Source organism: Hyaena hyaena, unplaced genomic scaffold, assembly GCF_003009895.1.
Source record: "Hyaena hyaena isolate Hyena2069 unplaced genomic scaffold, ASM300989v1 scaffold_542, whole genome shotgun sequence".
NCBI lineage: Eukaryota > Metazoa > Chordata > Mammalia > Carnivora > Hyaenidae > Hyaena > Hyaena hyaena.
Genome location: NW_024081175.1, coordinates 49,787 through 76,428, shown reverse-complemented (window position 1 = coordinate 76,428; position 26,642 = coordinate 49,787). Strand labels below are relative to the sequence as shown.

The window sequence follows — 26,642 nt, the reverse complement described above, 5'->3', positions numbered from 1 at the left end:
CAAACTTTTCCAAAAAATAGAAGAGGAAGGAGAGTTTCCAAATCATTCTGATTCTAAAACCAGGTAAATACACCACAAAAAAACAAACAAAAACTACAGGCCAATTTTTTGCAAAGATGCAAAAATCCTTAACAAAGTATTAGAAAAGCAAATCCAATAATACATTTAAAAAAATCATTCACTACTGTCAACCAAGATTTATTTCCAGGATGCAAGGGTGGTTGAATATTTGCAAATCATTCAGTATGATACTTCATATCAATAAGAGGGTAAAAACTATATGACCATTTTAATAGAGGTAGCAGAATCATTTGACAGTACAAATCCATTCATGATAAGGTGCTCCACAAAGTAGGTCTTAGTGGAACATACCTCAATGTAATAAAGGTCTTATATGAAAAACCTGCAGCTAACATATGAAAAACTAAGTGCTTTTCCTTCTAAGGTATGGAATGAGACAAGGATGTTCGCTCTTACCAGTTTTATTCAACATATTATTGGAAGTTTTAGCCCCAGCAATCCAGTAAGAGAAAAGAATAAAATGCATCCAAATTGGTAAGAAATAAGTAAAGCTGTCACTATTACAGATAACAGGATACTATTTATAGAAAACCCTAACGACTCCACCAAAAAACTATAAGAATTGAATAAGTAAATCCAGTAAAGTTGCAGGATACACAATCACTGTACAGAAATCTGTTGCATTCCTACATGCTAATAATGAAGGAACAAAAAGAGAGATTAAGAAAACAATCCCATTTACAATTGCACCAAAAATAATTACCTAGGAATAAACTTAATCAAGTTGGTGAAAGACATGTACTCTGAAAATTAGAAATCAAAGACAACACAAAGGAACAAATTTAATGCAATCCCTGTCAAAATACCAATAGCGTTTTTCATAGAACTAGAACAAACAATCCTAACATTTCTATGGAATCACAAAGGAATAGCCAAAGCAATCTTGAAAAACAAAACTTGTAGAATCACAGTTCCAGACTTCAGGTTATATTACAAAGCTGTAGTAACCAAATCAGTATGGTACTGGCATAAAATTAGGCACATAGATCAATGAAACAGAATAGAAAGCCCAGAAATAAACCCACAATTATATGATCAGTTAATCTACAAAGCAGGAAAGAATATGCAATGGGAAAAAGACAGTCTCTTCAACAAATGATGATGGAAAAACTGAACAGCTTCATACAAAAGAATCAATTGTACCACTTTCTTACACCATACACAGAAATAAACTCAAAATGCATTTAGGACCTCACTGTGAGACCTCACATAAAAATCCTGGAAGAGAACACAGATAGTAATTTCTCTGACATCGGCCAAAATTAACAGTCCAATGTAAAGTTTGAGTTCTACCTTATTTCTTCTTATATTTCCAGTCTGTTTTAGTACCCTTTTTCCCAGCCTAAAAGCCAAAACATTCATTCTTGATTCTTCCCTTTAAGTCATTCTCTTAAACCCCTCAGTAAATACTATCACTATGATATCCAAACATAGATGTAAACCTACAGATATTTGCAGCTGCTGATAAAAAAATCATGAACCTACTTTTCTCCTTCTAGCACCCTAATGTAAGCCACTATCACTTCTTACGTAAACTAATAAAATAGTCTCCTTCTGGTTTCTTTTCTTATCCTATTACAAACTATTCTATGTTGTAGCCTGAGTGATCTTCTTAAGATTTAAATTATGTCTCTTACTTGCCATTAACCACTCATTTACATTTATAATTTCTAAACTCTTCATCAGTGAAAAAGACACTCTAAAAATATAACATAGCTCTGTTGCCTTTTTCTCCATTAAAATTGTGGCAAAATACACATAAATTAATATCACCTGGAGGTTTTTGTTTTTGTTTAACACAGAAGCTGAAGCCCTTCTTCGGAGGGCTGATTCCTTTGGTCTGTGGTAGAGCTAGAGAATCTGTTTTTTAAAGTTCTCCAGGTATTTCTCATACATAGCCAGCTATGGGAACCACTAATCCATGTTTGGCAGGGCGGATGTTTTGAGTTTGATGAATTCCAGTTAACCATTTTTCTGTTCTATGGATTGTGCTCTTGTTCAAGAACTCTTTGCCTACCCCTAGGTCATGAAGATATTCTCTCTTTTCTTCTAAAAGTTGTATAGTTTTACATTTAGATTTATGATATGTTTTGAGTTAATTTTTGTTTAACATGTGAAACTTAGATTGAAGTCTCTCTTTTTTTGGCATATAGATATCAAATTGTTCTAGTACCATATGTTTTAGACTTTACTTTCTCTGTTGAATTGCTTTTGCACCTTTATTTTAAAAAAAATAGCCATGGGGTGCCTGGGTGGCTCAGTCGGTTGAGCATCTGATCTTGATTTTGGCTCAGGTCACTATCCCAGAGTCATCAAATCGAGTCCTGTGTCAGACTCCACTCTGAGTATGGAGCCTGCTTAAGGATCTCCCTCTGCCCTTTGCCCATCTCTCAAGTGCATGCATAATCTCTCTCAAAAAAAGAAGAAGAAGAAGAAGAAGTAGCCGTATTTGTGTTAGTCTCTTTCTGGACTAGCTTTCTTCTCTTAACATGTGTGTCTATCTCTTCATCATTCTTAGGCTGCGATTACTCCAGCTTTTTTGTTGTTTTCAAAAATATCTTAGCTATTCTACTTTCATTGCCTTTTACAGATTTTTAAATTAACTTGTCTACATTTACAAAAAGAAATCCTGCTTAGATTTTGATAGGAGTTGACCTCTATATACGTCAGTTTACAGAGAAGTGACATATTTACAGTGTTGAATCTTAAAATCCATGAACACAGTATGTATCTCCATTAATGTCTTTTTTGATTTCTTTAATTACCTTTGTAATTTTGACATACAGATCTTGTACATGTTTTTTGCTTTTTTTTCCCTTAGACTTACACTTATTTAATGTCATCTACAAATAAGGACATTTTTACTACTTCTCTTCCCATTTCTATGCCTTTTCTTTCCCTTTCTTTATTGTGCTGTCTGTAACTTACACCATTATGCTGAGTAAGAGTGGTGAAGGCAAACATAATTGCTTTGTTCTCAATCTTGGGGGAAAGCATTCACTCTTTTGCCATTAAGGATGTTGTTAGATAAATTTTTTTGCCAATCCCTTTATCATGAAGACATTCTATAGAGTTTTTATCATGAATGGATATTTAACTTTACAAAGTATTTTTCAGCATCAGTTGAACACAGAAGTAATTTCAACATGTAATGTCAAAATTGGATACCAAATAAGTTACTGTTCACTAAAGAAATTGAGGAAATCCTGTTTAACTTGTCTGCTGGTAGGAGGTAGAATTGTGTCCCCCTAGAAAGGTATGCCTAAGTCCCAATCTCTGGTACCTACAAGCGTGACTTTATTTGGAATACAGGTCTTCACAAATGTAATCAAGGTAAAATGAGGTCATACTGCATTCAGGTGGACTGGAATCCAAGGACTGGTGTCCTTATAAGAAAAGGAAAATTTGGACACTGACTCAAAAAACACCAGAAAGAAAACCATGTCATGACAGGCAGAGATTGGAGTGATGTATATGTAAGCCGAAGAATGCCAAAGATTGCTGGCAACCACCAGAAACCAGGAGAAAGGCATGAAACATACTCTTTCTCAGAGTCTCCAGAAGGACCCGTGCTGCTGACACCTTGATTTTGGACTTCTAGCTTCCAGAACTGGGAGACAATAAATTCTGTTGTGTTAAGCCACCCAATCTGTGGTGATTTGCTTATGCAGCCCTAGGAAACAAATATATTGCTTTTTTCTGGTGACTGTTTTTGAGTTCTAAAACAGTCTTATTTCCGCCCCCCCCAAAATCTTTTTCTTTGGCTGTAAGCATATTTGTCATTATGGACACATTACACCAAACAATTCAGGTTGTCCATTCTTCCTAGAATGGCTTTTTCAGAGATAATTAAGTTTTATAGAAAAAACATATAAATTTCTTATTCTCAATGTGTCCAAATGACATTCTTGTCATGTACTTTGAAAATATAATTTTATGACAGGCCAACATTTTAATAGCTCTTCTATGACCAACAACAATGGTAGCCATCATTGACACAGGCCTAAAGGGGCCTCTGCTGCCATTTCTTTGAAGTAAAAAATCTCATTAAATAATTTTGGATGTTCTGAGAAATTTAAAAGTGAACAAACATTTTCATTATAAAAGTCTTAATATTATTGGTAAACAAATCACACCCTTTCTAGAAGTGTTGTATGTAAGGTGTGTAGGATATTAAGCAGGTGAGATCTTTTCTTTTTTTCCTTTTTGATAACAACTTTATAGATTAAATGAAAACAACGAAAATATACATTTGTACTGTCTGCCTAATATCTAGCTAAAACTGAAAGAAGTCTAGTTTACATGTGGGTAAGATATCAACAATCTATTTTATATTTTCTATAATTTAAACTCTCATAGAAATCAAGAAGATGATTTATAAACCCATTTTTCAAATCAAAGTACCTAAAAGATACAGGAAATGATTTTTGCTGCTATGATTTGGCACATCACTTCATATATATGAATATTAGAAAGTATGAATGTTACTAAGTTTTCACATCATTTATTACACTATAGAAAACATGATTGTTATTAAATGCTAAGAGAATCAGCTTTACACTGTAAGGAGCCAGCATATCTCTTATCAAAAATTTCCTGGGTCACCTGGTGGCTCAGTTGGTTGAGCATCCAACTCTTGATTTCAGCTCAGGTCATGATCCCAGGGTTGTGAGATCAAACCCTACATCGGACTCCGCACTGAACTTGGAATCTGCTTAAGACTCTCTTTCCCTCAGCCTCTCCCCCACTCATGTGCCTGCATGCCCACTCTCTCCCATCCTCACTCTCTCCCTAAAGTAAAATAAAAAATAAATTCCTTTTGTCTTTATCCATAAGACATTTTATTTACAACCTGTGAGGCAAGATGTATAATTTTACTCAGTTTTATAGACCAGTCATTGAAACTATACAGTAATATGTGTTCTGTGTGGTAAGCCAAGGATAATTCAACAGCCACTATTATTGATGTAATTTTGGGAGATAAAAATACATACGTACATACTCTTTTGATTGATTTGGAAATATTTGCTTATCTGGTTGTGAGTTGTGAGATTCAGTTTTTATATATACTTTCATATTTCCTTCTGTCTCATTCCCAACCCCAAATTCTTCTCTCCGTATTTTGCAATATGTTCTGTTTTGATTATTTATCTCCCTAATCAAGTTGTATGTGTCCTTCCATTAAGCCCTCATTTCTGGTGATGTGTGGGTCATGCTGTCATTGGTATTGTCATCATTCTCATTTTCATTATCTGAACTCTTAGAAAGCATGGTCATAATATTTACAATGCTAAAAATTAAACTAGCACTATGTTGATTCAAAGCGCAGATGTTAATGCACAGAAAAAGTCAAAGATGAGCTGATAACTCAAACATTGACAGTGTACTTACATTGAACTTAAGTCACAGTACTATAAGTGATGCAGTGATGGATAATATATGATTGCACAAATCATGGTTGCTAACGTTAGTGGCCAGGGGTAAAACTAGCAATTTCAGGAGGCAAGTCATTTATGCTGTATCCATCAGACACTAAAACCAGTGTTGCTTTAAGCCCTATTTTTTGGACTGTTGTATGAATTTGTACTTTCCACCCAATCTCTACACTAATTGTCACAGACTGGAACTTTACTACATCCGGGGAGGAGTTTCACAAAATGGGTGGTGACCCATTTTGGGAAACTGATGTTGTAAAAGTAGAGTGGACTATTGAAAGTGAAACAAGTGTTATACTTGGTAAAATAAAAATTAGGCAAGCTCTGAAGAGTTTTTCCGAGAGGACTGATAAAATGTCTGACTTGATAATATCAGAGTTGGAGGAAAATAATCATATAGGTTTTAATGGAATTAATTAGGGCAAGTATAGGAAGGTGGGAAATACAGATTTGGAGGCTACTAGAATATTTCATGAATGAAGTGCATAAGGTAGATTATATGGTTCGTAGTTGAAAATACTGGAACTGGAGCTGATTGATTAGGACAGCAAACATTGCAGGACCAATACTAACTCCCTGTGGAGTCAATGTTATGATTTAAAGGAAGGACTATTTGCTACTTGTATAAAAGGAAAACAAATACAACTTTTAGAAGTTTGAATGAATATTAGAGAAAGAAGTGATGAGATAAAGGCTGTTTTACCCTCACTGCCTGAGCTCTAGTAGGTCCTCTTATCTTGAGAAGCTATCTCTGTCCAGCTAATGATGTGCCCTAAGAGAAACATGCTAATCTGCCCAGTGATTAGTAGTAAAGTAATGAAGAAACTACTTACTATTCACTCTTGCTCATCACCACTATCCAAATATGCCAGTTTTTAAATGTGCTAAGGGGATCCATACCAGCTGATATGAACAGGCTTGAGAGTCCATGTGTAACTCAGAATTTGGTTGCTTTCAGAGATCACATTCATTGTAACACACAACTAGATCCAGCTGAGGCTATTTTATAGCAAGTAGAAAACATTTTAATTGAAATAAGACTTCTTATGGAGAGTCAAGGAGATGTTTTGAAAGGGTGATCAAAATAGCCCAATATTTTAAAAATATATAATGGGTGATTTGAATAACAATGGTCAGGGACAAACATCTAGTGAGCTGGGAAAAACAAAGAGAAACAGGAAGCAAAAATACAAAGAAATGGAATGAAATGATAGACAAAGAAAACTTAGTATGTGAAAACAGGAGTACCTGTAGAAGTGAAAGGAATAGGTGAAAGAGAAACCATATTCAAAGAAATAATAGAAAAAACTAACTTGAACTGAAAAAAACTTGTTATCAAAATAAAACTATGTAACAAGGACTGGAGGGAATACATTTCTAAAATTACGTACTTACATATGTAAATTTATACACACACATATATGTTAAATACATAGACGTATCTGTAATCTAATGATGAAGAGAAAACATTGCATCTTTTCTAGTATAAAGTTGATTATTTGCAAAGGAAAGAGCATCATACTGGCATTAAATTTCTCACTTGCAATACTGGATGGTAGTATAATGCAACTTTGTGTATAAATCTTCCAAGAATACACTGCAATTTAAAGATCCTGTATCTACCCAAAATAACATTTATACAAGAGGGCAAAACAAAGGCTTTTGTTTTTTAATAAGTATAGCTAAGAAAGTACCTATTTATACGTTATACAGGAATTACTTGAAGAATTATTAAACACCCCCCCAAAAAAGTTAAACAGATCTCAAAAGAGGGAAAGACAATACATCAGAATCAGTGGAATCTAGTATACCTTAAAATTTATAAATAACTTAAAAAAAATTTTTAATGTTTTATTTGAGAGAGACGAAGACAGAATCTGAAGCAGGCTCCAGGCTCTGAGCTGTCAGCACAGAGCCTGATGTAGGGCTCGAACTCACGAGCAGTGAGATCATGACCTGATCTGGCATCGGATGCTTAACCAACTGAGCCACCCAGGCACCTTTAATTTATAAATAGCTTTAAAGCGGTGATAAGATAATTTTAATTGTGATGTGTTGAGAAAGGATTCTCAAAGTATGTTACAAATAATAAGAAAAATAAAAAATATGCTTGAAACTACAGTTTTAAACTATTCCAAGTAAACTGTAGAAATGGTAGGTGAGGAACATGGAGGTTTAAAAGAATCTTATTTTGGTGTTTAATGTTCTCCCATTATTTATTAGGTATATCAATAACTATATAAATTAGTGTCTTGAATATGGGAATCAGTAAAGCCAGATTAATTATTTTGATTAAATGGGTAGATTTTCCTATTCATGGATATACATAGTAAGTCAACCAAATTAAATAAATAATATATTTATATAATATGAACTATACAGGTACTAATAAAAATTTACTTTTAAAACAATAACAACAGATGTGTTATTTTTTGAAATATTTATTTATATTTGAGAGAGACAGACAGAGACAGAGTGTGAGCGGGGTAGGGACAGAGAGAGAAGGAGACACAGAATCCAAGGCAGGCTCCAGGCTCTGAGTTGTCAGCACAGAGCCCAGTGTGGGGCTCAAACTCACGGACCCCGAGGTCATGATCTGAGGCGAAGTCAGACACTCAACAGACTGAGCCACCCAGGTGCCCCAATTATGAGGTGATACAAACTGGAATTAGTGTCTTAAATATGAGAATGAGTAAAGCCAAGTGGATTATTTTAATTAAAAGGATAGATTTTCCTTCTCATGGATATACATGGTGAGTCAGCCTAGATTCAATAAATAATATATTTGTATGATATGAACTATACAGGTACTTATTAAAGTTTACTTTTTCAACAATAACTACAGATGTCTATTTTTTTAAATATTTATATTCATTGAAAATGTTTAATGAAGGCTTATATACTATATGCTGAGAATACAAATAGGAAAAGAAATTTGTCATCTACTGGGAAAATAAATATACAAAAAAATGCAAATATAATTAGATGAATGCTATAATAGATACATATACAAGGTGAAGTGAAGCGTAGGAAGAAGAATGGTCTTTGGGGGAAGATGTGAAAGACTTAACAGAGGGGAAGTTCATGAGCCTGCTAGTGAGCAAGGTGGGAAAGGCATGGTGAACATAGGTTAAATTGATGAGAAAATGCAAGCTTTCATCCCAGATAACCAAATTATACAGTAAAGCTCTTAAATTTAAATGTTTTGAAATTGGTGTGAAAATGACGTTTCCCCTAAGCTATAGTGAGAGGACAGCCCCCTTGTTTCAGTAGTAGCCATGGCTGCTTTGCATGGTTAACAAAACAGGATGGGCTTGTTAGATGGTAACCATACCTTTTCCTTTCCACATTGAAGAGAAAAGCATGGGAGCGCCTGGGTGGCTCAGTCAGTTAAGCGTCCGACTTTGGCTCAGGTCATGATCTCATGGTTCATGGGTTTGAGCCCTGTGTTGGGCTCTGTGCTGCCGACTAGCTCAGAGCCTGGAGCCTGTCTTCGGATTCTGTGTCTCCCTCTCTCTCTGACCCTCCTCTGCTTACACTGTCGCTTTCTCTCTCAAAATTAAATAAAACCTTAAAAAATTTTTGAAGAGAAAAGCATGATCAGCTGCTATTCCATTTTTTGTGTGCGATTTTCTAGTATTCCTAAATAGTGCTGCAGGAAAGGACTGTTCCAATGGCAGGTAGACATGATTTGCTTTTATTGCTACTGTGCTGCGAAATTAGGTCTCTTCTGAGAACTGGGAAATCACAGAATAAACTCTATGGCCTAGTATAAATTTGCAAACATAAAAGCTAATAGTTTGTTCCTCTGCTTACATATTTTGCTAGCTTATAAAAGCTAATAGTTTGTTCCTCTGCTTACATATTTTGCTAGCTTGTGTATATCAGGAGATTCCTTAGAAATTATAGAATTTTAAATGTTACAAATTCTCATCGGAAGTTGGTTTCATAGAAATGCATAACTGTTTTGAAAATCTGCTTATCTCTCTTGTTTGTTATCACATAAATGTTGAAATTCCTATTTTAGGAGACATAATTTCATAGGATATGGTAGAGTTTTCTAGCTTTCGATTTTTCATTTCAGAAAGCATAGTGCCCAAGAGGCAATCTAAATAATATTGTTTTAGAAAGTTTGCTTTTGTTAATTTTTTTTTATTACAACCTCTTTTGGTGAAACGATTTATTTATATGTTGTTTAAAGTTTCTGTCCCTGTTAATTGTCCTGATGCCTAACCGAGGCGTTCAGAACTGATAATCGGTAAGCTTTTCTATTTAATGCTGGAAGAACAAGCTGCTTATGATGACCCAACAGAGACATGAGGAAGGTTTGTGAAAGGGGTGTATTCATCCAGCTCTAATCCTTGTTTTCAGAAAGGCAGTGTCTTTAAGTGTTCTCTAATTAGTGAATAGATATGGTTGTAAATTCTTGTAGATACCTCTTTTGTAGCACAGAGATGGATGCCTGGCTTGTTTAAATCCTTGTTTTACGTTTCTTTTAAGTGAAATTTTAATATGAACATATAACAATAGAAAATAGTAAAAGCAATTTTTATACATGTAATTATTGCTGTTTTATTATCACACTCCATTGGGATAATTCTTTTTTAACATCATCGTAATTAGGAACTTGAATATTATATATCATAACAATGCTACCTAAAATAAAATGTGGCTTTATTTTTTGTTTTCCTGCTTGCTTGTTTACTTTGCTGATCTCTTTGTATACATAAAATAATGTTTACTGCTATGAAATTAATTCTTTTTGAGTTTGGTAAAATTGCTTCTACCAGTCACCTAGGAAATGTAAGCTAGGGAACAAGACACTGATATTTAGGCATACCAAGAGGAAATATATTGCTTCAGTGAACTGAATATAAAACGTGATCAGTGAAAACACCTGGAAATCAAAAAGAACAGATTTTAGTTATGCTTCTCTTTTTCAAAGAACTTAAGTGCTTAGCTATTATTGTTAGTACTAGAGAAGTAAGTTGGCAGTGACATTTGAAATATGATAAATAAAAGCCTACAGAATGTCTCCTACTTTTAGCACTTCTCTGATTCCTTTTTCAGAAATTGCATAATGGAAACTACCATAGAGTTAATGCAACTCTAATATACAACCTTACTTGTTGTAATAAATGTATTCTCTATTACTGTGTAATGATAAAGCCATAGTTATTGAAACTGCCAAAGAGATTGAAACAGAGGGATAGGAGCTTTTTGCCTTTATCACCTGTATTATTAATTGGAGATAATTACTGCAGAGCAGCTGGCTGTTGGTTTTAGGGAGCATCAATTGTTCTCCTCACCCAGCTGTTGACTAATAAGGATAGTCAACACATCTGTTTCAACAGCTGGTAATTAACAAAAGCCTAATTGCTGCAACTCTTTTAACATCCAATCTGTGAAAAAGAAGGGATGTAGAAGAATATTATTTACTTTGTGCTTTGCGCTTTCTGAGACCAGTTTCTCTTTTTTCTTTCTCCCTCCACTTTTTTTTCTTACTTTGAACACCACTGCCTTTGTATGACGCATTGAATGGCAGGAGAACACAATATGGTAATCCAGAGCTTAACTTTTTCAGATCTTTGTTGGTGTTTCTTATTGCAACATTTCTTTGCTAACTTGCAAGATAAAATGGATCAAAAGCATTTTGAGTAGTTCCATACAACAGTTAAAATCCGCAGCAGTGTGCCCTAGGCTGTGTTGCTGTTGTCTGCAATATCCAAAAGGAAACAGGGAATCTTTTCTTATGCTTTTCACATGCTTAAACACAACTCCTAAATAATTTCACATTTAGGAGTGAACACAGAAATTTCGTTTAAATTACGATTACATATATTGATTACCACAAATTAAGTTGTGTCTTCGTCTTCCTTTGGCTTAGCAATTTTTCTTCCTTTGGTTGAAAACTAAAAACTGAAAAAAACTGGAAACTAAAAATGTGTAGTTGGTTTTCTTAATGTCTGTATGTCAGCTTAAAGTATTTAAGAAAACCTTTAATTTATGTATGAAATCTTTCTTGGTCTGTTTTTCTTTAAACTGTGTTTTGGTCTTTTTAAATATTTTTCTTTAATTCCGGTAACTTCAATTATTTCTTGTTGACTTTTATAATAAATGAATAGGAAATTTACTGGGTTAGTCATAGAAACCTTAGTAAAATGGTCTCACAGAGGAGAGATTTATAAATTGACATTTCTTTTATTTGATTTATTTTAGTACTCTCAATTATGAACTATTTCAGTAAAAATATCTTTCATGTAGCCTTGGTTATAAAGTTTTGTATTTATGTTTTTTATAATTACAACCTTTTCTAGTTATATGTTAACATTTACATGTTTAAATATGTTTGTCTCCTATAAAAATTTCCATTTAAAATACAACTTATCAAATGTATTCCTTTCCTCCAGAATATGTTCTTTTTCCAGTTATCATGACCTTTCCAAGGTCTTTTAGATTTCCTTTATTGCCTGTATAAGAAAACTTTTTGAAGAATGAAAAATTTATTTTATTAGTTAAAGATCATATAATATTGATTTCCTTTTAATACATCCATAAAATTTTAGATTAATGTCAAAGTTAATTTGATAGACAGTGATGATGGCACTTATTTAATATGAATATCTGAAAAGTCCTTAGCTAAAATGTTAGTCAGGTTCACTTGATTAATCCCACTTCACTTACTTCTCAGTTGGCAATATTTCTGTGCAGGCAGTTCTTTAATTGTTGTTAGGTATGTTGAAAGGTATAGAAATTCTACCCAAGTGCTTGCCGTGGACTGAATTGTAGATTGCATAATTTCAAAAATTTTTGCTGGCAAGACAAGTTTAGTTCAGCAGGTGTTCAGGTGATGAAGTATATTATAGATGTAATAAAAAAAAATACATGATCCTGAACAAATAAACAAAATACTGCTGACTAAAATTCTAACTATACAGGAGGGCACTGGCATGTAGAGAAATGTTTACGACTCAAGTGGAAAGGAGGAGAATATTGTCATTTTGGGAAATGTTTGCTTCTTCAGTTTAAATAAGAATTTAATTTTCTCTGTGTGCTTATGTTCTTAGGTAGTACAAGAGAAAGCAAGCTTAGTGAAAGGAATGTATCATGCCATGAGAAAGGAGAATGAACTTTTTGGGGAAACTCACATTCCAGCTGATGTTTTCCTGCATGTAATTTTTTTTCCTGAGAAATGATCTCAGGAATAAGTAGTGTCGTAGACAGAAATTCAATAATTTAATAGGGATTCTCTCTAGACAATAAATACGACATGATTAACCTGTTTTCTAGATGTTAAAAGAGGCAAATCTCATTAAATGGTGGACAGATTATTAGTGAAGCCAGTGAAGTGATCAGTGGTTTCACATATATTAGTATAAATGACTTTCAGAAGTGTAGTCAACAAGTCTCAGAGACCAGACATCTCAATGGATCTCACTAGCAACAAGTCTTAGCTCAAGGTAATATCTTTTGAGATAGAGTTGATTGAACAGAAAAGATAAAGCCTCCACAGTCTGAATTCATGGACAAAGAAATAGTTCCACACAAATGTATTAAATTATTTATGTCTTAAAATATAAATGCTATCATACACTAAAAGTAAAAATACAAAGAAGTTTTCCCAATAAATGATAGTCAATGGAAAAAGAGCTAATAATTGGAGTAAACTGTGTCATTTCTGGAGTCATCACAATAGGATATAATGGCATGTTTCAAGTTGAAGAGGTAGGCAAGGTAGTTAATGCACAGGCTCAGGATTATTTGCTGAACTGGTAGTCAAGAGTTCTGAGTTTAAATTCTGCTTCTAACACTAACTTTTATTTAGAATTTTAAAAGCCGAGAGGGTTTAAGATTCTTCCTCCATGTGGATATTTTTTTTCCCTAAAGGATTCACATTGTTAAAGGCAATTATGGAGAATGTCTTGATTCCTGTTTGTCAGCATTTTCTCAGTTAGATAATTACTTATTTATGCTTTTCCACCTATGAAAACCCGTAACTATATGTTAAATTAGAATATGTAGCAGTATTGGCAATCAGACACATGACAAGTTTAGGACATGGTCACTTTATCACTCAAGTGAACTGTGCTAGCTGCTATAGTGATTCTATAATCACATTAGATTATTTTAGAGGCACCTGGGTGGCTCAGTCGGTCAAGTGTCCAACTTCAGCTCAGGTCATAATCTTGCAGTTTGTAAGTTTAAGCCCCACATTGGGCCTTGTGCTGAGCTGCTCACACACTGTTTCTCTCTCTCTCTCTCTCTCTCTCTCTCTCTCTCTCTCTCAAAAATAAATAAAGATTAAAAATTTTAATTGCTTTAAATAGTTTTAATTCTTATTTAAAAATATATTTATTTTTGAGAGAGAGAGAGTACTTACATGCAGGAGCAGAGGAAGAGCTAGGGATGGGGGCGGTGGGTGGGAGGAGGTGGGGATGGAGGATCTGAAGCAGGCTCTGTGCTGACAGAAGACAGTCCCATGTGGAGTTCGAACTCAGGAACCATGAGATCATAACCTAAGCTGAAGTCTGTCGCTTAACTGACTAAGCAACTCAGGTGCCCTAAATAGTTTAAAATTTTTTAATGTTTATGTATTCTTGAGAGAGCGAGTGAGCAGGGGAAGACAGAATCCCAAGCAGGCTCCACTCTGTCAGCGCAGAGCTGGACATGGGCTGAAACTCACAAACCACAAAATCTTGACCTAAGCTGAAACCAAAAATTGGTTGCTCAACTGACCGAACCACCCAGGTGCCCCCATAGTTTTAATTCTCACATTCTATGTATTGTAGAAAAAAGGAAACTGTAGTTGAAAGACAGGAAGCCCTGGGGCACCTGTCTGGCTCTTTTAGTGAAGCGTGCAGTACTTGATCTTGGGATTGTGGGTTCTAGTCTCACATTCAATGTGGAGATTACTTAAAAATAAAATCTTTAAAAAAAGACAATAATCCAAAGAAACAGTAATAATATCATACAAGTAACAGAGCTTCAAAGTGATATTAGAAATTTATTTCATAATGCTCTTAACCATGTGATCAAAATTTTTATGTAGACAATCTTTACATCTTTAGTACTTTCATAAAACAATATTAAAAGAGAAAAATATTGTTAGGATGACTATATCTGAAATTTTACCTTCTTTTTCATATATTTGTATTTTAGACAGCCCTTCAGCAGGCTATTTTCAGAGCAGGGCTTGCAAATGTAACCTGAAACCTTTTGAATCATTTCTGTTTAAAAGTACCTGAGGAATATTACAAAAGTAAATAAATCCAGCTAATATACCAATTGTAAGAATTCTAATTAGATTATAAAAACAGATTGGTCCATTTTTGATGATATAATATGTGTTAAATTTTCAAGATAGAGTTCTCCTTCCTGCAGTGTGGCAGGAAGATACTGTGGGGACCCTTTTGCTGTTAACCTAGCAGGTCCTGGAAAAGATATTTTCATGCATTGCTAGACTCAAAAATAAATAAATAAATAAAGGAAATCTTTCAAAGATTTTATTTTGCAAAAAATTGGGAGTAGAACCAGAGACAAACCCCTCTCCAATAGTAAGCAAACAGATGGTCTACAGCTGCACCAAGGGAAAACATCTATAGAAGTACTTTTATCTTCAGTTGGGATCCCAATTTCTAGACCATCAGCAAGCCTAGTGAGCTGAGCCAGAAACTCAGCATTAATGTAGGCCTCTTGAACTTTACCTAGGAATTGTGTCTCCTGGCTCCCTAATGAAACAGGCACCAGTCCTATTCAGAGAAAAGCATCCCTAATTTAGTCCAGTAAGATTCCATAAGTCATTATCAAGAAAATATGAATTCATAACCAAAGATGAGTCAAGTACCAGAAGAAGAAAACCATCATGATTGACAGTCACACAGACAGAACCAAAAAAGAACACGCACGCACACACACACACACACACACACACTCCCTCACAAACACACAAACTCACTAAACAAATTCGTCTAAAGAATACAGAATATTTTGTTTGAAATGCTTCAATGAAATTTAACTAGAATATGAATCACTACCATGAATAAACCAAAAGCATTTTCTAGAAAATAATCATGCAAATCTGAAAAAGAATCACATGCAACTTAAAAAAACTTTTCTTGAAGTAAAATACTCTAGGTAAATGTCAGATTATGTACAGCCAAAGAAAGAATTAGGGAGCTAGAATACATATGAATTGGAATACATCTGAAAAAATACCCATAATACAAAATCAGTAGATAAAACAAAAATTAAGCAATATAGAGTAAGATAGTCCAACAAACATTTAATTAGACACTCATAAGGAGAGAAAACAGATAATCCTAGAATAGCAGTATTAGATTTTTCTAAAACTGATGAAAATGACTGAGATTTTTCTTTTTTTTTCTGTTTTTTTTATTTTTTTTAAATATCCTCTTTTTTCTTCACATTTTTTTTACGAATAGTTTATTGTCAAGTTGGTTTCCATATAACACCCAGTGCTCATCCCCACAAGTGCCCTCCTCCATGCCCATCTCCCCCCTCCCCCCAACACCCATCAGTCCTCAGTTTGTGAAAATAACTGAGATTTTTCTAAAATTGATGAAAGATATTCTTTGACAGCATGATAAGAAATACACACCTAAATACATCATAATGAAATAGAAAAATTTTAACATCAAAGACACGTTCATAAAAGTAGCCAAAAGAAAAAGATTACTTTTAAATGAGCAACAGTGACATCTACAGATGACTTCTCAATGGAGCATTGGAAGTCAGGAGACATTGGAATAATGCTTTCAATGTGCTGAAAGAAAATAGCTGCTAATTTAGAATCATATGCGCAACATGAATGTCCTCAAGAATGAATATGAAATAAACACATTTTCAGACAACTTAAAATTGAGTTGGTCATTTGCAGCTTTGTAGTAAACTTTTAAGAGCTATTGCTTAGACAGAGGAACATGATTCCCTAAGGAACTTTCCAACCAGGAAAGAATAAAACACACAAAAAAAGTGACAAATTGAAGTGTACATTGACTCAAAAAAATATTAATTATGTTGTTTGAGGTTTAAATCTAGATAAATTAGAATACATTAAGAATAAACAGTAATAATTTGAATTTTCCTGGCTGAAGCCATGGGTATTTTACAGAGACGAGCCAACTCCATCATGTTCATATCCAAATTCCTAAGCTACAGGATCCAGAAACTTAATAAAATAGTTGTATTTTATACAAAAACAAACAAACAAAAAAAAACAGTAAAGTAAATTGGGAGGAATAAGTAGAGGTAAAGGGATTTAGGACCTCTCATTGTCAAGAGGCGTTAATAATAGGTTTTTGGCAAGTCAAAATGTTATCTTGTAGTTCCTGGGATAACCATTAAAAGAATGTAAAGGACAGTATAATATTTAAGAAGGGGAAATGGGATGATAATAAAAGAATCCATCTGAGAGATAGCAGGGAAAGGTGATATAAAAAAGTAAGAGAACTAACAGGACAAAAAGAATATCATAAGATTACATACTGAAGCCCTAATTTATTGATGATTACATTGAATGTAAAGGGGTCAAATGTTCTAGTTAAAAGATGAAGATTGTTAGACTAGAAAAGAATAATTTATGCTGTTTACAATAGTCACTTCTAAACCTAGGCATATAAAAAGCATTGAAGTTAAATAAAAGGTTATAAAAAAGATATGCCATACAAAAGCTAATAAAAAGAACGCTTTAGAAATTATATTAACATCAGGCAAAATACAATTCAAAGCTACAAGGTGTTTTTTTTTTTTTTATGTGTTTGCTTTGCTTTCTATGTAATAAGTGAAATGATGTCTCTCAGAAAAGGTGATTTCCTGTCATATTGCAGTGGTACTGTGCAAGCACATGGTTGCCATGAACCACTATTAACTTCTTATTTCTTCCTATTATTATACGCACTGAAGAACCTGTTGAACTGTGGATTTCCGATATTTTGTTTCATTGCCTTATAGAAACTTGTTCATTCTAGACAGATCAAATGGTTAGCATTTTCCATTCTTCACTTTTTCAGGTATATGACAACATTAACCAAAAGCTTATCTAGAGTAACAAATATTCTAGTCTCTATGTAAACCTGTAGTCTCTGACACTAGATCCATAATTGGCAAACTATGACCTCTGAACCAGCTGACTATTTCTGTAGATAAAGTTTTATTGGAACACAGTATTGCTTGTTCATTTATATATTGTCTGTGGCTGCTTTCACACTATAACAACAATTGAGTAGTTGCAAGAGAGGCTTTATGGCCTACAAGTCTAAAATATTTATTATCTGGACTTTAATGATCCTACTACAGACTACCACATGACTTGAACTTACACTTAAAGTCCAATCCCTTTTCAGCTTATTGACCTGTTACTCAGTACATTGACTTCACTTATTTCCACAATAATTTTATACATAAAGTTCAATAATGTCTATTGTACAACTTACATACTTGTTCACTTTGATATGGCTCTATCATATGGTAAGTTATCTCATTTTATCATTGTCTAATAGTCATGTGAGTTGGGTGTTATACCACCATTTTACCAGTGAAAAAATTGAGGTTCAGAGGCCCTAATTCAGAGTCCTAGAACTACTTGCTAATAGCCAACCCCAATTTTACTCAAAATCACTGTGCTGCCCTCTGTTTCTGGCATATTTCTCTTTACCTGCCTTCTCTGTTTAGCAGATTCAGCTCACTGCACATGGATCATTGTCTGCCTATGAATATTTTGACTTCTGCTTCCATTACAAACTGTTTCTTCCCTTCCTCAAGCCAGATCACACATCACTAGACAGTGCATATATGACAGCTTTTGAGTCTGGAAACTGATCATCCTTGGTCTGAAAGCCATTTCATGAGGACAAAATATTACCTCGTAGGAATAGTCTTTAAAGAGAAATGCACTATGGGGTGAGAAATCCATTTTCCTTTGAAGAGGAGGTGTAATTGGAATCTAGTCATTTTTATCCTTTTGATAGTAGTTTTTACCTTTTTTGATGCCTTTTTGCAAGGTTTTTAGTTATTTTTCTCTACTAGGTTCTTACCTTGCTTCTGAGGTTTAAAAAGTCAAGTACTAGGATGGCTATAGTCATATTGTTAAGCAATTTTCTAATTTGATGTGTTATTTGAAAATATCTAATTAGATTCCTTACAAATGTGTTTAATACTATAACACAGTTTATATATCTATGATTATAAAACAATTCTGTTAAACAATTAATGTACATATTAAATGATGCCATATTGAAATGTAGCCTTGAATGGTAGGATAAGCAATGCTTTCTGGATACTTTATTCTGGTTTCAGCTTTCCTTTTCAACAACTATGAAACCTTGGATAATTTCCAAATGTTTCCCTAAACATATGTTAACAAAAACTTTCTTACCTGTTAAGTAAAATCCTTTTCAGGTCTAAAATTATTTGGTTCTGTGATTTAATTTGTACTATATGTTTCTTTCTTTAGCAGATATCACACATAAGATCAAATGCCTCTGTTCTCTGATAAAAAGAGGTTACCATTAATGGTCTTGGAGTTACCAAAGTAAGGCTTAACTATATCAGACTAGTACTATTAAAAACACATTCAAACAAAACATGACAAGATTTTAAAGTAATATAAAAGTGTTTTCTCCACAATCTCCATAACAAATAGTGTTCAGTGATGGGGATACTATAGTCTTTTCTTTGTCTGTTATTCTAAAGTACTAGATAAGACTCTAAGGAAACAATCTAGTTCATTTCTAATATGGTCAGAGTACAAATGGTTGTCCTATTTAGATGGCATTGCTCAAAATGTAGTTTTAGAATGAGCCATTTAATTATAAGACTAACTTAACATTAGTTAACCAACTTTTTTTTTCAGTCACTTAAGGTAAATAAATTCTGAGTATGTCATGTGCAGCATGGTAACTAAAGTTAACAGTACTGTATTGTATTTAAAAGTTGCTAAGAGGGACGCCTGAGTGGCTCAGTTGGTTAAGAGTCCGACTTTGGCTCCAGTCATGATCTCACAGTTCCTGAGTTCAAGCCCCACATCAGGCTCTTTGCTGACAACTCAGAGCCTGGAGCCTGCTTTGGATTCTGTGTCTCCTTATCTTTCTACCTTCCCCCCCTTGTGCGCTCTCTCTCTCTCTCTCTCTCTCTCTCTGTCTCTCTGTCTCTCTCATTCTCTCTCTCTCTCAAAAATAAACATTAAAAAATTTTAAGTTAAAAAAATTTAAGTTGCTAAAGGAGTAAATCTTAAAAGTTCTCATCACAAGGGAAAAATGTATAACTATGTGAGCTGATGGACAATAACCAAATTTATTGTGGTAATCATTTCACAATGTATGCATATGTCAAATCATTATGTTGTGCACCTAAAACTAATACAATGTTATATGTCAATTATATCTCAGTAAAATTGGAAATGAACAAAAAAAAATACAAGTACAAGGTACAAGGAAAAAAAGTATAGTGAGAAGATACTAAAGATGTAAAACATGCACTGATTATTTTGTAAACTTCTGTTATTATCAGTAACTATTATCAAATGATTATTTGATCCCATTGTTTTACCTTGAATTAGTCCAGCTGCTCCTGACCAACTTTAAGCAATACCTTTTACATGTTGTGAATAAGTATAAAAGGTAGATGGAGGACATGTAAATTCTGGAATATGCTGTTGGGGATTGCAGTGAAAATTTCAAGTTTCCCTGTACAGAAAACAAAAGAAGGGATCAAGAATGTTGCAGTTCTTTTTATTTAATAGAGAATTCCACTCATGGTAGACAACGTATGGCTTTTGTGTGTGAGTGGAGTGAGGAGATGTGAAAAAACTTGAAACACGTGCCACAGTCCAGAAAAAGGTATTTTGGTATTGCTCAGAAGATAATTTTCTTGTTTTAGGTGAGGGAAATATATTTGGTTAAAAATCATTTCACATTGGGGTCCCTGGGTGGCTCAGTTATTAAGCTTCTGACTTCAGCTCAGGTCCTGATCTCACGGTTTGTGAGTTTGAGCCCCACATCTGGCCCTGCACTGACAGCCCAGAGCCTGGAGCCTGCTTCGGATTCTGTGTGTCCCTCTCTCTGCACCTCCTCCACTCGTGCTCTGTCTGTCTCTGTCTCTCAAAAATAAATAAACGTTAAAAAAATCATTTCACATTTTGGGACACCTGGCTGGCTCAGTCAGTAGAGCATCAGACTCTTGATCTTCAGGGACTTGATATCAGGGTCATGAGTTCAAGCCCCACATTGGTCATGGAGGCTACTTTAAAAAAATAAAACACTTTAAAAAAATCATTTCACATTTTAACGTTATTGTATGCTTGTTACAATAGATGATGACTTATAGGTATTATTGGCATGATTTTTCTGCATAAAATTATGGTGTTTTAAAATGAATAGCATCTTAGGGGCACCTCGGTGGCTCAGTTGGTTAAACATAATCTTGATTTTAGCTCAATTCATGATCTCACCATCATGAGATTGAGCCCCTTAGCAGATACTCTCTCTCCCTTTTCTCCTTCCCCCCCTCATGCTCTCTCTCTCTCTCTAAAATAAAATAAAGGGGGAAAATAAAAGAAAAAAATAAAATCAGCATATTAGATTAAATGAAATTTGGTGATAAGTTTATAAAATTTGTTTAGAAAATTTAAAAAATATAATTGTGATGATATATGCAAAAAACATTTTTCGTTATAATTGTAAAATTAGATTTAGGAGACCGTGTTTTAGTCAAGACAGATGTTTTTGTAGGTAAATTTTGATAAACAGCAAAATGTTACTAGTATTACAGAGAGATGAACCAGAAACACAGTTTGGGAAGCAGAAGATACAGCTAAAGACTAAATAATGTCTTGATTCCCAGTTGTTCCCATTACCAAGACTAAATATACACATGACTCCCAGTTACAAGACTCCTTAGTGCCAAAAATGTTGTAGAGATTAAAACTCAGCGCAAATGATGCACATAATGATTAGAAGTATAGCATCAAGTTTCTTGCATTTTTACCTTGAGCAGGACTTGGGTGAAGGTGGAGAAAAACTTAGTGACGTTTTGGAGGAATTAGAATAAAGAACAAAAAGAGCAACTTTATGTGGAAAGGCTTGAGTGATATATAAAAAGGCACCATGCTTAAGAGTATCTAGTACATTTCCACTTGTCCTTTCCCTGCAAGTGTGGCTATGACACATGAAAATCAAATCAACCAACTGTGGGGGGCTGAGGTGGTTGATTCAGTGAAGCATCCAGCTCTTGATTTCAGCTCAGTTCATGATATCACAGTTTGTGAGTTCGAGCCCCCCTATCAGGCTCCATACTGACAGGGACAGAATTCTCTCTCTCCTTCTCTTTCTGTCCCTCCCCTGTTCACACTCTCTCTCAAAAAATGTAAATAAAATCTTAAAAAAAAAAAATTAACCAGTGCTTGTGAACCTATGCATTGGTAATATTTTTCAAATTCTTAACTACTTTTTGTCATCTGTCATATGTTCTTGAGAATATAGACTGACGTAGCATATATATGTGTATGTGTAAACATATGTTTAGTGTTTACATATATTTACATATTTATATCCCAGAATGTTACAGTCTTGCAAGTTGCTTAATATGTATGAACTTCACTTTTATCACCTGTAAATAGGGATAATAGGAGTTATGTCACAGGTAGATTGTGGAGATGGACTGTAGTATTTCAAGCATTTGATACAATGCCCAACCCATAGTAGACATTCAACAAATGGCATTGCTATTGTAGTTAAACACAGATGCTTTAAAGTTACATCAATTTAAGCATCAGGTTTGGCAATTTCTTTACAATGCATACAACTTTATATAAAGTATATAAACACATTACACACATTTACAATAGGACCCAGCATTTCCATTCCTTGGTACTTACCTAAGAGAAATGAAGATATTGTTCCACAAAATGACTATATACTGGTGTTTATAGCAGCTTTATTAATAATTGCTCCAAACTGGAAGCAACCCAAATGTCTATCAGCTGGTGAATGGACATACAGATTGTGGTACATCCCTATGACAGAATACTACTCAGTGATATAAAAGAATGAACTGTTGGTATATGTAATGCTCAGAAGCTCTAAAGCATTAAGCTAAGCAAAAGAAGCCAAATTAAGAAAGCTGCCTACTACATGATTCCATTTATGTGACTTTCTAGAAAAGGCAAAACTACAAGGGTTAAAAATCACAAGTGCTTGCCAGGGACTGGGTGTAAAAGGAAGGCATTGACTATATTGGTACATGACAGAGCATTTTAGAGTAATGGAAATATTCTACATCTTGAAGATATATTATCTGTAAGTACATAACCATATAGTGAAAGTATAAAATATCTTTGAAAATTTTGAGCCCAAATTCATGGAGGGAGGGAATGTAACTATTAAGTGCAAAATATGGGTTGGAGTAGAGGATATTTTTAAAATAGGAAGCGAAATAGCAAAATAGTTTTTAAATTTAAAACAAAGTTTGTAACAGTGTATAAAGAATGCCATCAATATTGTAAATAGGTATATTTAGCTGTAAATATGCATGAATGTTTATATATACACATATAGACTATTTCTGGGAGTATATACAAAAACAGGTGACTGCTAATTTTAGGAGAGGGGATTTGTAGTACCCCTACTGTTGAGAGAAAGATTTAGTTTACACTGAATATTTTTTTATACTTTTTGAATTTTATTAGTTTTTTAATGCATATGTTTTTATGTGAATACACACATAAACGAATGCATGCAGTTTTTGTTAATGTAATTGTCAGAAATATGGGAAATATGATGCCTGAGGAACAGAAAAATATCTTGTTCACTAATTTCCTTAATGGTTTTGATATGAAGTTTATTATTGACCTGTAATGTGATGGAATTATGTGATATTAATAGTGAAACTAGGAAATACAATAGAAGTAAACAGTATGTTTAAATTAGTTAAGGTTTCTTACATATAACATAAATCCAACTCAAACTAGCCTAAGCTAAAAAAGATTTATATATCCAGGGAGTCCAAGAAATGGAATAGATCTGGAACTGTCTGGCATAGGGAATCCAGGAGCAACAGTGGCATCATCAGGCTTCAGTTTTCTTCTGGGGCTGGTGGGATGGAGCACTGTGTTTGAACAACCTGGATGATACATACCTAAGCTAGTGGGGAACAAAATTCACCCTAGCCACAGGACTAAACAAGATCACTGTGGAAAAGGGTGAGGGTATTTTTCTAAAAAAGGAAATGCTGGCCAGATGAACATATATCTGATAAAATAGAAAAAGGAAGTTGTAAAGCCAGAAAGTTTAAAATAGCTATGAACATAGTCAGGGCCTAGACATAAGATTAGACATTAGGAATTAATAAAATAAGTGAATTTGCTATGAAGCAACACCAAATGTAAAAAGTGAAAAATCAATATTACTAGAAGCACAGGGATTTAAGTAAAATTTTCATGTCCCCATTTTTGCAGAAATTTCTTAGGCAGAAATCTTCATTTTGTCTTATTCCTACTAAAACATTGTTGGTTTTGTTTTTTTATTTCAGAGGGTTTTTTTTTTCAATTTTATTTATTTGTTCATTCGTTTGTTTGTTTTGCAGAAGTGCCAGGTTAAAAAAAGAAAACTGCAAAATAGTCATCTCAGATATTTAGCATTGTAACATATTTATTTAGCAAATTCTCTATCACCTGTCCAGTATTTGATATTCCTTAAATACATACAACAGGATATTTGATGTTTTGTAAGTTGATTGTGAGATGTCCTTTTTTTTGTGTGCTTCCTTTTGACTAACCACTTAGGGTATCTGTGCCTTTCATGTTACCATTTCAATCCTGTTTTATAGTTTACTGAAAATTGGCAAAGCATTCAATTATTGGCATAAAGAACTAGCCTCCTATTTTTAAATGCTTTTTAATAATTTTGAGAATGTTTTATCTATAATTCTGGAATGTGACATGTTAAGGCAAGCATTCAAATATCTTAAATTTAATTAAGTAATTCTGTTAGGGGCGCCTGGGTGGCTCAGTTGGTTAAGCCTCCAGCTTCAGCTCAGGTCATGATCTCGCAGTTTGTGAGTTTGAGCCACACATTGTGCTCTGTGCTGACAGCTCAGAGCCTGGAGCCTGCTTCAGATTCTGTCTTCTCCCTCTCTCTGCCCTTTCCCTGCTCACACTCTGTGTCTCTCTGTCTCTCAATAATAAATAAATGTTAAATTTTTTTAAAGTAACTGTTAGATTTGCTAACTCAGGTAGAAAACAAATCAATTAATTTAGTTCCTAACGTTATATACAAAGACCTGAACTGCTGCATGTTTTTATTATTCTCCGTTATTAAAATAGAAAAGTGGTATTGTCCAGTGTTTACTTATATTACACTAATTTTCCTCTGGTCAGGATTTCATAGTTTGTCTTATGACTTTATTCTTATGGAAGAAAATAATCTCAGGGAGAACATATGAGTTCAGCAAAATTAATGAACTTCTGCCTCCACACTCAATTGTGTTTATATTATTGCCATTACTATGGTTTGTAAGGTATGTGATGACACCACTGAAAATGAAAGACAATATTTTCATGTGCATTAAACTGTGAATAAACAAAACTGAATTCTGATTTACCAGCACTGTTTTTGAAAAGTTACGTTGAAAATTCTTTTTGGCTATACCTGATGTCCAGTGGGAAAGGTGGTTGGAAGCTGGTGATTCTTTTAAAATTACAAGTTTGAACTCAATGGAAAAGCTGATTACAGACCCTTTAAAATTTTAATACTATAGGCAGGGAGGAACAATAGCATCAGCATCGCTTGAACAAAATACCTCTAACACTCAAGATTGTTGCCATTCTCCCTTTAGAGATTTTTTTTTTTCCTGCTAAAAAGGAATTGCAAAGGTTAAGTCATATCTGTAAGAATCAGGTTGTAGTCTTGTGTATTTTTTTCACATTAAATAGCAAAGATGCCTTAACATATTTAGCATTTTCTGAGTTTTACTATTAATAAAGTTAAAAGAAAATCTAGTGTGATCAGGCAGTGGAGCCACATTAAGTTTGTATGTGAAACCTCCATGGTGCTTATCTTACTCTAGATACTGCTCTGAACCCGTGTTCCACATTCTGAGTTCTGTGTATAAAGTTAAACATTCCAGAAGGGCATATATCTGATGATACAGATGAATAAGGTTGAAGTTTAATAATGAGCAAAGTTGATAAATTTAATATGTTCTTGTCTTCAATATTTGTTTTATTAATATAATTTGATTATTTTCTGGGAAATTATGAAACACTACTAAAAATACTGATAGATTATGAAACTACCAGAAATTTAAGGTTCCTGTTTATACTATAATACTATATTTTAACATACCAAAACCAATATTAAATTTCTTTTTGTTTAAATTTCTTAAAATATTAATTACTTGCAGGCAAAGTTGTTAGCTATGCAAGAAGCCAGAGAAACTGCAATTCAACATTACAAAAAACTAGAGGAAGAAATCCAAACGCTTCGTGTTTACTACAGGTAAAATTCTCTTTAACATTTATTTAAATGTTGTTTTGGGAAATGTTTCTACCCAGTTTTACAGTGAGTGAAGAAATAACTCAAGGAAATTAAACATTATTCAGTTAAAAAATATTTTTATAATTTTAAAGTTATTCAGGCACAAAATATTCTTTATTTTACCTGTTCTGCCTTTCTGCATTCGGTAAAATTTAAGTTTAGTTTCCCATCAGAATTATAAACTTTACATAACTTATAACCAGTTGTCTGAATGGAGTCTGGTTAGCTATTGAACTATTTGCTCATCTAAATGCCACCTCTAAAATGATATATATTTTTAAATAGTACATGAATAGCAGTAATAACAGCCTTTCACCAATTATAATATGAGAAGTTTCTAAAGGAATTCCAGTGAAGGATTTTTAACACTTATTTAATTTATGCTCCAAAAGTAGTTGTGAAATTAATTCAGTAGGTCACACTGCCATTTTTTAATGAAAAGAAATAGAATTGAAAATGTCAGAGTGCATCTCCTGTAGTAAAAGTAAATATTGTTTTGTGATACTTTGGTTTCAGTTTTGTGTAGTGAGAGAGAGAAATAACATTGTGTATTGAGTTACCTGTAAAATATATATTT

At 33.7% G+C, this 26,642-nt stretch overlaps 1 protein-coding gene across 1 annotated transcript in view; it reads left to right on the top strand.

Moving 5' to 3' along the window:
• The window catches only part of MIPOL1 (mirror-image polydactyly 1), a gene marked incomplete at its 3' end in the record, with an annotated part of 200,975 nt that extends 174,949 nt beyond the window's left edge, over positions 1–26,026 (top strand). The window contains exon 11 of the mRNA XM_039255719.1: positions 25,932–26,026. Within this exon, the coding sequence (XP_039111650.1) occupies positions 25,932–26,026 (95 nt within the window). The remainder of the gene's footprint in view (positions 1–25,931) is intronic.
• Between the last annotated feature and the right edge of the window lie 616 nt (positions 26,027–26,642).